General features: G+C 33.9%; 1 protein-coding gene across 2 annotated transcripts; it reads left to right on the top strand.

The window, feature by feature from the left end:
- Window positions 1–605: 605 nt before the first annotated feature.
- On the top strand, window positions 606–2,806 carry LOC145042715 (PTI1-like tyrosine-protein kinase At3g15890). Of its 2 annotated transcripts, none has more exons than XM_078991180.1 (5): window positions 606–863; window positions 942–998; window positions 1,368–1,515; window positions 1,605–1,867; window positions 1,958–2,806. In XM_078991180.1, the coding sequence occupies exons 2-5, from the start codon at window positions 955–957 to the stop codon at window positions 2,601–2,603; spliced, it is 1,101 nt and encodes a 366-aa protein (XP_078847306.1). In that variant the 5' UTR covers window positions 606–863; window positions 942–954; the 3' UTR covers window positions 2,604–2,806. The 2 variants fall into 2 exon arrangements, with proteins under 2 accessions (XP_078847306.1, XP_078847307.1); XM_078991181.1 differs by having other exon boundaries at window positions 677–814; window positions 915–998.
- Window positions 2,807–14,179: the final 11,373 nt, after the last annotated feature.

The raw sequence follows: 14,179 nt of genomic DNA, 5'->3' as shown, positions 1-14,179 counted from the left end.
TAAGATATTTAGATACGTATTTAGATATGAAAACCCATTCTTTGAAATTATTGAATCTGATTTTATCTCTAATAACAAACTAGGGATGTATTTGATACAGAGCATTTTGGAACGTTTAAGAGCTTCTAATTTTTGACAAAACACGTTAGTTTAAACAAAAAGCTCCGTGTGACAGTACGAACATTTAGTTTTTAGTTTAAACAAAATACTTCAAATCTAAAAGCTATTTCATATATCATTTACAAAACGTTAGTAAGCTTCTTAAATCAATTTTCATAATTGCATATATATAATTTTACATATTTAAAAAGATTTCAATTATTTTCACCAACCATTTATATAATAAATAAAAGCTATAGCTACCTTTACCTTTACATGCTAACAACCCAAACACACCCCTAAACATATAAGGCTAAGGCTATAGTTAAACCTTTGACATAGTAGGAGGATGGATCATTTCAAAAAATACCACAATTTCTTCACTGGAAGAAACAAAATAATGAAATATTAAATTAGCCGTTGGACCCACACACCCCACTCTCCAACCCGGAAAAAGAAGAAAATTTGAAAGAGAAAAGGGGATTGGAAGCCCAAAGGCTTGATTTGATGAATGGGAAGAAGACCGTGTTAAGCTTCATCTCCTTTCTCTCTCCAAAAATGTCGGCTTCCCCTCACAAATTTAGCTGATTACTTTACGTTTTCGAAGATTACTAACATCGAATCTTCAACGAACAAGTTGACTGGGAGGACAGCACGTAACTCGATTGCTTTCTTTCGAAGCAATCGTTAAAAAGGTTTTCAATTTCGTTTTCTGGTAAAACTTCGTTATGGGGGTGTACTCGGTTTTCTGCTCCTTTACCTTGGTATAGTGCAATTTATTATTAGTTGGCTTCTTGATCGTTTTTGTGTTGAAGCACGAATCAGTCAAGAACTTTTTTCAGGGTTTTTGAACTTATGGATTTTCGCTCGTTCTTTTGTTGCACAAGTCGCTCCGATCGGTATGTTTTGTTTCCCCACTATTCATTTGATTAATCAAAACCCCAATTGAAATAACAAATTTTGTATGATACCACTAAACTCCAGTTTAATTAGGGTTTAATGCGTTAATTGCATAAAGTGCTTGAATTCGATGCATAATTTTATTGTTGCATCATCTATTTTTCTGTTACGGATGTGCAATAAACTGATCAATGAATATCGCATAATTAGCTTTCAATGCTTGGTTAAAACAGATTATTCTGGGCATAAACGCTATTTATTTTGATTCTTCAACTCTTAGTAATTACTTCATAACCCAAATCCAAACACCCCCTCAATAAATTCTTGAATTGTCAGCAATTCATTTCCGATTGCTCCTATTTAAACAGGAAAGAGAAAGCGAAGAAACAATCAACATGGAGGATATTCTCATTGAAGGAATTACATGCTGCTACAAACAATTTCAATTACGACAACAAGCTTGGCGAAGGTGGATTTGGAAGTGTTTATTGGGGTCAACTCTGGGATGGATCTCAAGTAATTAAACCATCACTCATTATGACTTTGTTATGTTTACTAATTCACTTCCATTTTCAATTTAGATCATTGATACATGCCTTATTCAGATTGCAGTAAAAAGATTAAAAGTTTTTAGCAACAAAGCAGAAATGGAATTTGCTGTTGAAGTTGAGATTCTTGCACGTGTTAGACACAAGAACCTGTTAAGCTTACGTGGGTATTGTGCAGAAGGACAAGAAAGGTTAATAGTGTATGATTACATGCCTAATCTCAGTTTGCTTTCTCACCTCCATGGTCAACACTCTTCTGAAAGTCTTCTTGATTGGTCAAGAAGAATGACTATTGCTATTGGATCCGCAGAAGGAATTGTGTATGTTCTTTAAAATATATGCTATAATTTTTTTTATATATATAAACAAATTATAACAAACATACGTTGCTATTTCTTTCATTTATCCAGGTATCTTCACAATCAAGCAACACCACATATAATACACAGAGATGTGAAAGCAAGCAATGTGTTACTAGATTCTGAATTCAAAGCCCAAGTAGCTGATTTTGGATTTGCTAAGTTAATCCCAGATGGGGCGACCCATGTAACCACACGGGTCAAAGGGACTCTCGGATACTTAGCACCCGAATACGCGATGTTAGGTAAAGCATCAGAGAGTTGTGATGTTTATAGTTTTGGGATTCTTTTACTTGAGATTGCAAGTGGGAAGAAACCAATTGAGAAAGTAAATGCAACTACAAGAAGATCGATTACAGAGTGGGCTTTACCTTTGGTTTGTGAAGGAAAGTTTAGTGAGATTGTGGATGCTAAGCTTAAAGGGGAGTATGTAGAACAAGAGTTGAAAAGGGTGGTTGTTGTTGGGCTTATTTGTGCACATAATCAGCCTGAAAAGAGACCTACAATGATTGAAGTTGTTGAGTTGTTGAAAGGGGAGATGAAAGAGAAGTTTGTTGAAATTGAGAATGATGAAATGTTTAGATGTGGGGAGGCGCGTGGTTGTAGTGATGGGGTGTCGTTTGCAGCAGATGATAGTTTGGATTTTGTTTCTGAGGAGAAGGAAGGAGTAGAAGAGATTGAGAAGGTAGTGGCGTAGATGTAAAAAAGATTGTTTTTTTGGTTGATTATTGATTATGGTATGTGCCTATGTGGTGTGTTGTTGTTGTTGAAGATTTGTGTGATATTGTGATTGTAGGACTACATTGTGTTTGTGAAAATGAGGGGGTTTAATGTGCGTTTGGTTTTTGTAAGATTGCATTTTAAGCCTATTTATTATACAATGGTTACTTGTTAACTTGATTAGTGGTTTAACAAGTATGTGGTATGATTTTGATACGTCATTAAATAACGCTTGCTCATCTTATTTACATATTCAAAGATGTTGGTCTTAAATCATTTCCAAATGAACTATACCATTTCCAAATGAACTATTTTTATACAAAATTGACTCGTATGTTAACACCCATTTTATCGATCACAATTCTCAAATATGGGGTTTGTATTTTGAATTTTTCTCTTCATTTTGATTAGAGAAATTAAATTGCCTCCTACCTTTTATTCCTACAATTATTCCTACCCACTAAAATTATAACAAATCACCATTCAATTTAATTGTATTTGATATATTCCTAATATAGTCTTAATGATTTAGTTTAAAAAATATGGAAAGATGACACGTGTCATAATTTTATTGGGTAGGAACATTTGTAGGCATAAAAAGTAGGAATCAATTTAATTTCTCTTTTGATTATTTGTGATTCTAAAAACTCTAAAATCTAAAGTTAATATTATTAAGTTCTAATTTTAGTCTTATAAGTCTTTAGATGTATTAGCTCATGTGATGTTAAAGTTTCTATCACATGTCTTTATTAGGTGGCACAAAACAATATGTATTTACTATTTAATAGTTGTGATCAACCTAGAAGTCCTTACATGTGTTAATTCTTGTAATGTCACACTTCTTATCACATGTCTTTATTAGGTGTCATAAAACTATACATATTTATTATTTAATAGGTGTAACTAACCTACAAGTCCTTACATGTGCTAGTTCTTGTGATATCACACTTCTTATCACATGTCTTTATTAGGTGTCATAAAACTATATGATAGGTGTGACCAACCCATAAACCCTTACATGTGTTGGTTCATGTGATGTCACAATTCTTATTACATGTCTTTATTAGGTGGCATAAAATCATACATATATATTATTTAATAGGTGTGATCAACCTATAAGTCCTTACATGTGTTGGTTCATGTGATATTACAATTCTTATCACAAGTCTTTATTAGATGGCATAAAACCATACATTTGTATTATTTAATAGGTGTGACCAACCTACAAGCCCTTACATGTGTTGGTTCATGTGATATTACAATTCTTATCACATGTATTTATTAGGTGTCATAAAATACATGTGTATTATTTAATAGGTGTAACCAACTTACAAGCCCTTACATGTGATGGTTCTGTGATGTCACAATTATTATCATATTTCTTTATTAGGTGGAATAAAACCATACATATGTATTATTTAACTAGTTTATAACCCGTGAGAACCACGGTTATAAAATTAATTAAATTTTCATATTAAAAAATTAAAATTATTAAACAATTATTTTAAATATATTATTACTTAAGGGATATTTTTTTAGTTGTATAAAATTATAATCGTTGATTTAAATAAATACGTGAAGTTATATCACCTTATAATCTGTATTAATTTTATTTTATTTTTCAATGTAATGTTATTAATTATATATGATTAGAGTGAGAATTATTAATCAAAAATCAATTTTTAATTTAATGTAATTAGAGTGTGAAAATTAAAATTTGAAATGGATAATAAATTATTAATTTAATGTAATTTAAAATGGATAATTAATAGGTTGACAAATGGCATGATAGATGATATATAACATTAATAAGGAGTTCTAATTGTATGACACTTGTCAATAGAAGATTAAACTTATTCTTTTATTAGAATAGGGATAGGTGTGGCCAACCTAAAAGCCCTTACATGTGGTGGTTTATGTGATGTCACAATTTTTATCACATATCTTTATTAGGTGGCATAAAACCATATATATGTACTATTTAACAGGTGTGACCAACGAGACCAGTATCGGTACATACCATATCTTGTGATTCAATTTTTGGTTTTCAATGCTAACTAACGTTATCTGGTTTTCGGGTAAATACCGAACCAAATCGGATTGTAAATATTTTTCCGTAGAAATTATTTTTATCAAAATCATTAGAACCCCAACTAAAGTAGATAGTTACCTATATAAACTGAAATAGATAATTGTAAGTATAACTTTTATTGAACTATTTGTACATTATTTATATTTATTAATCTATGCCAAGAAAAATCACTTTAAAGTTTATACACTTCATCTGCTCTATAGTTTCTATTTCTCCATAATACATATGACAGTTGCATACCACCTCCATCACCCTTCCAGACTATCTCTATCATCTCACCACTGCTTCTAGCTTCTCTCATTCTCCTCTCTCTCCCCAAAATAACGATCGCTCCTGTTGAAACTTTTATCCACCCTCTAGCGATGGTGTTGTAATGAAAGAAGGAAATTTCACATCTTTAGATACTTTTCATCGGGGAGGGGAAATAATAGACCTTTTCTTTAGGAAAGTTCATGTCCACCTCCTCGTTCCCTCGGCTTCCTGGTAAGTTGTAGCCCTCAATCAATTTAGGATTTTTATTTATTTCATGCCCCTTTGGAGAAATTATCATAAAAACACCTATTTGGTATGGGTCTTGCTTGGAATCCGACTTCTCCAATTCTCCTTAGGTTTATCTATGACACATGTTTCTATCTTTTTCTTCCTTTTAGAAGTTAGGGCCTTTTATAACACCCATCACGGAGGCTTTCAATCAAAGCCTCTTCCTTCAACAAAGTGGGTGTTTGGAATAGCTTTTCAAAAAAAGCTTAGTAGCTTTTTAGCTTTTCAAAAAACTAATAAACTAGAAAAAGTGTTTGTGTACTTAAAAAGCTCTTTTTAAAACAACTTTTTGGATAGGAAAAAGTAAAGCTTTCAAAAAGCTGGAAAATCATAGCTTTTTAGCTTTTCAACCATTTTACTCCTGAAAAGGTTGCTTTTCTTATCCAAACACTTTTTAAAATAAGCTTTTCCTAAAAGCCATAAGCTAATAAACACTATTCTTAAACATCACTTTTGAGATAAAAAAAAAAAAGTTAACCTAAACATACCCGAAATAGTTGCGATTCTTCAGTTTAACACCTTCAAATTCTTCACGTAAGGTCGAGCTAGTCTTAGGGGTGTTTTGGATAAATTAGCTTATAGCCGTGTGAGAAAGCAGTTTTTGCAAAAATGTTTAGATTAGCTTATAAGGCTGAAGATGAGCAATAAGCTGACAAGCATTTAGTGTTTGGCAAACAAAACAACTTGTATGAATAAAATGACTAGAAATATGCTATAAGCTGGGAGACTTTTCAATTTGTAACGTCTGGTTCCTGGTACACATTTATTTATTTTGAAAGAAAGAATCGGCGAGTTGGTGGCCCTAAATCATCGAGTAGAGGGTAGACTATGCACGGGGTTTGAGCTATCTACTCAGCCAGTCGAGATCCCCAACTCGGCAAGTAGCTCGACCAGAGTGAAACCCTAATTTCGGGGTTTTGCACCATATTTAAGCATCTTAATCCCCACCCCTTGGCCTCATTCACAGCCTCCTTATCCCAAATCCTAATCCATGAAAACTTAGAGCTTTCCTTGAGTGTGTGAGCCATTTTGAGTGATCTTTGTGCACTTTTGAAGCTTATGAAAGAAGAAGAAGATAGAGGGCTCAAGAGGGAAGAAGTAGATCCAGAAGCTACACTTCATTTGCTACATTTTATGGTAATCAAGTCTCTAACTTGATCATTCTTTCTTAGATCTATTTACTTCCATTTTATGAGAGTTTTAGTTCAAGAACTTTGTTCTTTGGGTTTTGGACGACCCAAGTGACTTATATTTCAGATATGGGATCTAGGAGGGGTTCCATGGCATAAAGGTGCAAACTTTATGACCATGGAAGCCCCTTGCAAGCTTTTAAGCATTTATATGGCCTTTTAGCCTTAAAAGGCCATGTATGGAAGCAAGCTCGAGACTTTACGTGGTTAATTGGTATCTAGGCCATAGATCTAAGTTTTCATGCTTTGGTTTGGGATACTAAGGCTTTTTGGACAAGATCTATGTCCTAAAGGAATTAGGGTTTTAGCTAAACCCTTCAAGAAGGACTATCAACGGGTAAAGTTGGAAACTTTACCCTTAGAAAGATTTTTTTCAGTGAACAAGTGAAGTATGGAGTTTGGATCTAAAGAACAGGGGCTTAATCGGTTAAGATGGAAAAACAGACAGAGGGACTCATTGAGTCCATAGAGGAACTCGACGAGTTAAGTCGTATTGTCCCGTTTCTAAGCATGCTAGAACTCGACGAGTCTGAGGATGACTCGGCGAGTTGATTCGCTAAATCGCGATTAGTAGTAGCCCGGGAACTCGGTGAGTTAGGGGTTGACTCTGCAAGTTGAATCGCGAAATCAGGGTTATTAGAACTTAGGACTCGGCGAGTTGATAGGTTGACTCGGCGAGTCGAGTCAACCAGAATGTTGACTTTGACCAAGGGTAAAATGGTCATTTTACCCTAAGCAAGATTATCAGATTTTCTAACTAAGATTTATTGCATAGAGTTAGCCGGGGAGTTGTGGGATCAGCCATCAGTGATTCCTCACGCACGAGTTCAACATCCAGTTTGAGAGGTGAGTCTTCATTCAGTACGAATGGGTCTAAGGAACCAAGGTCGACTCATATATGTGATATGTTAGTAGTTGAGTATAGGCGGGGTCCGAATCTCATAGCAGTAAAGTGTGGGCGGGGCTTGAATCTCATAGTATTATTTGAATATAGTTATGTGACTGTTTGTTAGATATACTTCTTGCCTATGTGATACTTGTATGAATGCTAGTATTGGAGTGTAGGCGGGGCTCGAATCTCCTAGACAGCGGAGTGTGGGTAGGGCCCGAATCTCCTAAACAGCGGAGTGTGGGCGAGGCCCGAATCTCCTAGACAGTAGAGTGTGGGCGGGGCCCGAATGAGAGTGGGTGGGGCCTGTAACTCCTAGTTGCATGCTATTTGTATGGTATGTGGTAGTTTGGGGGAGCTCACTAAGCTTCATGCTTACACTTTTCAGTTTTGGTTTCAGGTACTTCTGCTAGCAAAGGGAAGGGATCAGAATGATCACATGGCTCACACACCACTACTGCTAGCCTGGGATACTTCACTATGATATTTGACATGGCATTTTGATACTTGACAGTTGTTATAACGTTTTTGGAGATACATGGTTTCTGATGTTTACTTGATGATGATATTTATGCTTTAAATAATGAATTAAAAACGAAAATTTTAGACTGTATTTTTGGGATGGTTCACAATTGGTAAGTGGGGGTGGATGGTGAAGAAAGATCATTTTGCCAGCGTTGAAACAAGTTATCAAATTGCCTTGCTTTTTACGCCGAAATGTGATTAACTTTATCTGCCCTTTCATTACATTTCTAAAAATTAGACCATATTGCCCTTCTTTGTAGACATTAGATTTGAAATAAGACCATATTTCCCTTCTTTGTAGACATTAGATTTGAAACAAGTGATCAAATTTCCCTAATAATATTTAACTTTTTAGAAATTTCTAAAAATAAGAGAATAATTTTGTTGAATCTGAATCTACATTTGATTTCTTCTTCTTTTGTTCTTTTTACTGCTTTTTAGACTAATTATGACTTAGAATACTACTAGAGCTCCACTTCCTTTAAAGGGTTGTCTTAAATCAACTTTAAACTAGCCTTACATTTTTTTATTAAACAATCACATTAAAAATCTCACTGTTTTATAATCTAGATGTGGTAATTTATATTTAGTTCAGATGGACGGTGATCATATGGGAGTAAGCTACTAAGGGACTGATGCAAGAGTACAAATCAACCTTGTACTTGATTTTCATGGAGATATCTAGATCATGAGAGAAGAGGGAGACGCGTAAAAGAACACACTCGTTTTCAATATATGTTTTCTTTCGTTAGTGTATGCATGTATGATATCCGATTTAATGTTGTGAATTAAGTTGTCAAAACAATAAATTAATATATTCTTCTATTATATTAGTGTATAAACTTTAAATATTTACAATCCAATTTGGTTCGATATTTACTTGAAAACCGGTGGTATTTACCCGAAAACCGATGGTACTAATACTGTACTGCTAATATCAAAAACCAAAAACCACCCAATAATTTTATCATATCTCGAACCATAAGACATTATCAGTATTTTTTTCATTTTTTAACAAATCTACTATATATACAATTACCATTCCAAAATATAACCACACTACAGACTCTTTACAAACATTTTTCATTCAAAATGTCTTCTAACAATCCAAATTGTTCCAAACAAAATGCTCCAAACCAAATTCTTACCAACCCTGTCGTACTTTTTGGCTATGATCCGTTATCACCACCACCTTACCGGCTACAAATGGATGGTGTTCCTAGCTATTATTCACAATTCCAAATGCCACAAAAATTCCAATTCCAATCTGAACCCCAAACCCAACCATCCTAAACCTAATTTCCATACCAATCGCCTTTCTCACCTTCAACCGAATTTCTTTCTGATTCCGAACACGAACAACAACAACAACCTCAACAAAAAAAAAGGGAAGGCCGATCCGAGAATATGGACAAGAAAAGAAGAAACCAGATTATCAAAGGCGTGGGTCGACATATCCGAAGATGGTGGCACGGGAAAGGGTCAAATTCGTGATCAATTTTGGTTACGTATCACTGAACGGTTTTGTCAGGGAATGGGTTGAGATCCAGATTCTCGGACCTCCGAACAATGTAATTTGATGAAATATTGTTAACAAACTCGTGACACGTAGGAATGGAATTTACACAAACTATGAAAAGCAATGGGTAAAGGAGAAAGTGAAGCGAGTTTATTGAAAAAAAACGCACGCTACATTGCAAAATGATATGCTCAAGCGTTTTAAGTTTATTCACATCTGGGAAGTTGTCAAAAAAAAAAGCATTAGGTGGAGGGAACTTACAACACATGAAGAAATTACTAATCCGCCAAAAATAAGCCCAACATCTTCATATTCGAGCTCACGACAAATGTCATTGGATGGTCACATAGGTGTTAAACCGAGTTGTCAGCTAGATCAGAGGAAATGATGGCACAAATGGTACAATTGAATACAACGTTGGAGAAGCATATGGATGAAACGGTCCAACTCACGAAATATTCGTTGTTAATGAAAGGCGTGAGGTACCTCGTGTTGGATTAAGTGTCTAATCCAATAACTAAATTAGTATTATCTTGAATTATTAGCAAAGTTCTTTTTGAGTTGTCGTCATAACCAGAAATAGCTAGAAATGATCTTAGGGGAAAGAGAGATAAATAAGCTGTTGAGATATTATGAGATTAATATATTAATTGGAAATAAATAATTGATATGTTAATTTATTATTTAATTAATAAATTAACGTGAGATCAATTGTCATATAGTTGATTTGCTAATTTATATGATTAATAAATTAATAAGAAAACAATTAAAATAAATTAGTTATTAATTAGAATTAATCTATAATTAATTTGGGATTAATTAGAATTAATTAAAGGTGTAATCAGTGAATTGTAATTGTTCAATAGTTGAACAATTGAAGCAATTATAGAAGCATCCAAGAGGTGGATGGTTTTGGGAGCCTCCTTAGGGTATCTAAAAGCCTCCTGTATGTATATAAGGAAAGGATTTGAATAATAATTAAATCTATTATTTAATCATTCAAGTCTTGCGTTGTCACTAAGTTATCTAAACTATAAATAGGACCCCTTATAACCTCAATTTCGTTCATGCTCTTCCCATAAGGCTTAGAAAATAAAATAATACTTATCTTCTCTCTCTTTCTCTCTCTCTCTCATCTTCATTATACGGTTTCTAGGGTTTTGGGTGTGAGCCATTAGTGGTACGAGATTTCTGGTGCTTGCTTTCCAAGGTTTTCAAGAAGGAGATTGAAAGTGATTTTTTTACTACAACAAATCAAATGCATGTAACCCTCATTCTTGTAATTTGATTATATTAGGGATTCATTAGGGTTCAAGTAAATTTTGTTCATAGCATGTTACATTAAAAGTGTTAAAGACGTAGATCCTTTAGGTTGCATGTGTCCTTAAGTGTTAAGTGAAATTCCACAAGCACATAGTCAATGTAATTTATAAAACCCATCAGTGGCATCAGAGCCTTGTTGTGTCTAATATTGTTTGTACATTAGATGAACTGATCAAAATCGTTTTTTGAGAAAAACTATTTCTCACGTCATGAGCATCTGTTTCTTACAACGTGAGAACTGCTAGATCTAGTATTTCAGTTTTTTCTGCTTAATTTGATTTATTTGGTTGTTATTTAGTAATTATCTCTTTTAATATACGCAAAATCTAAATTTTGCTTATATCAGATAATTAAATAAAACCCTAAATTTTAGGAGATATCCTTTGACTAGATAATTATTAATCATAATATTACTTGATATTATTCTTATGGATCTTATTATTAATTTAATTAAATGATTAATTAAAAGATAAATATTAAATCCATAAATTGGTTTAAATTTAATTAAATTAAAAGTTTAATTTATATAATTAAAAGATTAAACCTTGTATTTTTTTTAAATGTTTTAAAATACATCTTATACTATATATAATTAAAAGTTTAATATATATATATATATATATATATATATATATATATATATATATATATATATATATATATATATATATATATATAAGAAAAGTCAGTCAAATCGCTAGCACGCCTCATTCACGAAGCCATGCTATAATGGGAGTTTAAGGAAGCGGCCTATAAAATGACCGCCATTGGGTATCCATTCTTACCCACCGTTCTCTTGTATGATGGAGGGTCATTAGCCAAACAAATTTGATAGGACACAATCTCATTAATAAGTATAAAGATATAAAGTAACTAAAATTTTCTTTATAAAATCTCACTCATAGTTACTTTAGGAAAAAATTGAAAAGTATGCTAATCCATAAAAAAAACGCACATCATGCTTTATATGTCGTTAGTGGAGCGTGTGTGGTTAACCAGTATATTAATAGGGACTATACAGAGATATGATGAGAATAATGAAAATTATCATTCTTGATGGAGTGTGTATAGTTAACTGACACATCAAATTAAGTTGATAAATGACATCAAAGTTATCAAGTGGGTTTGCATGGTTATTCACATCTCGTTTGTGATCTTCAGCATCCTAGTCAGAAAAGTGAGAGCATAATATGAGATTAAAACATGTCATTGATAAGATTCAATGAATCTCAAAAGATCTAGGAGTTTCATCAAATTAAAATTAGTAAAAGCCTTACCTACGTAAAATAGATTCGAATTTGATTACGACATCTCTCTTCAAAGTTTGAATCGAAAATATGGATCCTAGCCTTAATTTAATTTATTGGTTAATAATTAAGGATTCAAATCAACTAACTTGAATTCTTTCCATTCCCACTTTTAGATGTTTTATGAAGATAAATTTGGTCTTTCTCATTCTTATGGAAATGTTTTTCCTCATCTTTAAGAGATGGTCTTCCAATTTTAAGTCAAGGTTAAATTGTTATCCTTTCTTTAGGAAATGATGGAAGTAAATATCATCTCTCTTCAACTATTCCACCTCCTCTTCCAGTGACTCTTCCTATGTCACATTTTCCCCAAGTTAAAAGATACAAAACTACTCGAGCCTTATTGGCGTACAAACATCAAGATGGAAATTTTGTATGTGCACATATTCTGAAAAGGGAAATCGTATATTGACAAGTTGGATAGAATAGGTGTTGTTTTTGCATAAGAGGCAAGCCATTGAATTGGTTATTCTTTTGCATCTAAAGTCATATGAACAGTTCATTTAGAACTTTTATATGAGGAATATCGATGTGACCCTAATTGATCTAACCCAAATGTTGATTGTTGCTGAAGCAGAGATGCTCTTCAGGTCTAATTCCAAGGTTTCCATGGACATTGATAATTGTGACAATGGTGGTCCAGAAAGAGTTCTCTTATCAATAGAAGGGGTCATCCAAGATCAAAACATTTGATCGTATGGTAAAGAGAAAAGCTAGTTCTAGGGATCATTCCATGTGTTGACCCCAAATAGTCCATTTGTTTCTATTGCCAACTGAAGGGACATTAGTTGTGAAGTGGCCCAAAGTACCTAAAAGAACTTAGATATTGTAAAGTCAATTTGAATGACTCTACTTCACGTATATCCATTATCTAATTCCATTGTTTATAAGTTCTTATTCATAGAATCTTAATACATTATATGATGATCACATTCTGATGGTATTTGTAACATCCATAAAAATCATGAAAATTTTAAACTTTTAAAACCAACCCAAAATCATAAATTGTTTATACATATATTTCAAAACATGTTCAATATCAGAGTTTCCCAAAGTCAAAATTCAAAACACGAGGATGTGTACGGTCACGCCTTCGCCTTCCCACAATTATCTGGAGTACCTGAAACATAACCCAAAATATAAGCCCAAAGTTTAGTGAGATCCCCCAAAGTACCAAAGATAACAAATACAATTAACAACATACTATAGGTCCAATCAACCATCGTGTTGGAATACCCTAGGCCCCTCAACCATCGGGTTGGAATGCGAATTGTAACATCCCAAAATACAACCCAAAATTTTTTGTTTAATCATTACTAAAATCATTAGATCAATACCATAAAATAAAAAACCATACGTCAATATCTCAAAACCATAACAAAGTATCACGAGAAAACGGTATCAAGACTGTAACAAATCATATCTATGAAAAAGCTAAATCAACTCCCAGGACAAAAACTGAAACTATGGTGTGTGCGATGCCATCATCCCGAGCTCTTCCCTTTACTTGCGGAAGTACCTGAAACCAAAACTGAAATTGTAAGCACTATGCTTAGTGAGCTCCCCGAAACTACCACATACCATACAATAACATACAAACACATATTGGGCCTTGCCCACTACATCAGACCGAAATCCGAAAACTGCATCGGACCAAAGTCCGGAACTAACCAGGGCCTTGCCCTCTGCATCAGACTGAAGTCCAGAAACTGCATCGGACCAAAGTCCAGAACTGACTGGGACCTTGTCCCCTGCATCGGACCGAAGTCCAGAACTAACTGCATCGGACCGAAATCTGAAACTGACTGGGACCTTGTCCCCTACATCGGACCGAAGTCTGGAAACTGACTGAGCATAACATAGCATAGCATAAACATATCAAGTAGCATAAGCACATATACTGTATCGGACCAAAGTCCAGAACACATAACACAAAACATGTTTGAATCACAAAGACATCAAGCAATCTAACTACTGCATCGGACCGAGGTCTGGAACTACTGCTAACTAAACGGGCCAGCATTGTGGTCGTAGACCCATTCCTATTGGAAGGAAAACTCACCTCGTAGTCTAGCTGCTGAGTCAAAGTCAACATACATTTGACCTGACTCGTCGAGTTGAGCCACCAACTCGTCGAGTCCCTACTCTCATTTATCAATTCTGCTCGC

Source organism: Lactuca saligna, chromosome 4 (assembly GCF_052625555.1).
Source record: "Lactuca saligna cultivar CGN05327 chromosome 4, ASM5262555v1, whole genome shotgun sequence".
Classification (NCBI taxonomy): Eukaryota; Viridiplantae; Streptophyta; class Magnoliopsida; order Asterales; family Asteraceae; genus Lactuca; species Lactuca saligna.
Note: the sequence above shows the minus strand (reverse complement) of the source record. Positions and strands in the feature narration are given on the sequence as shown.

Coding starts and splice junctions, on each gene's coding strand:
- LOC145042715 (XM_078991180.1), top strand. CDS start 955: ATGGATTTTCGCTCGTTCTTTTGTTGCACAAGTCGCTCCGATCG. Junction 1,516..1,604: donor AACTCTGGGATGGATCTCAA/GTAATTAAACCA, acceptor TGCCTTATTCAG/ATTGCAGTAAAAAGATTAAA. Junction 1,868..1,957: donor GGATCCGCAGAAGGAATTGT/GTATGTTCTTTA, acceptor TCATTTATCCAG/GTATCTTCACAATCAAGCAA.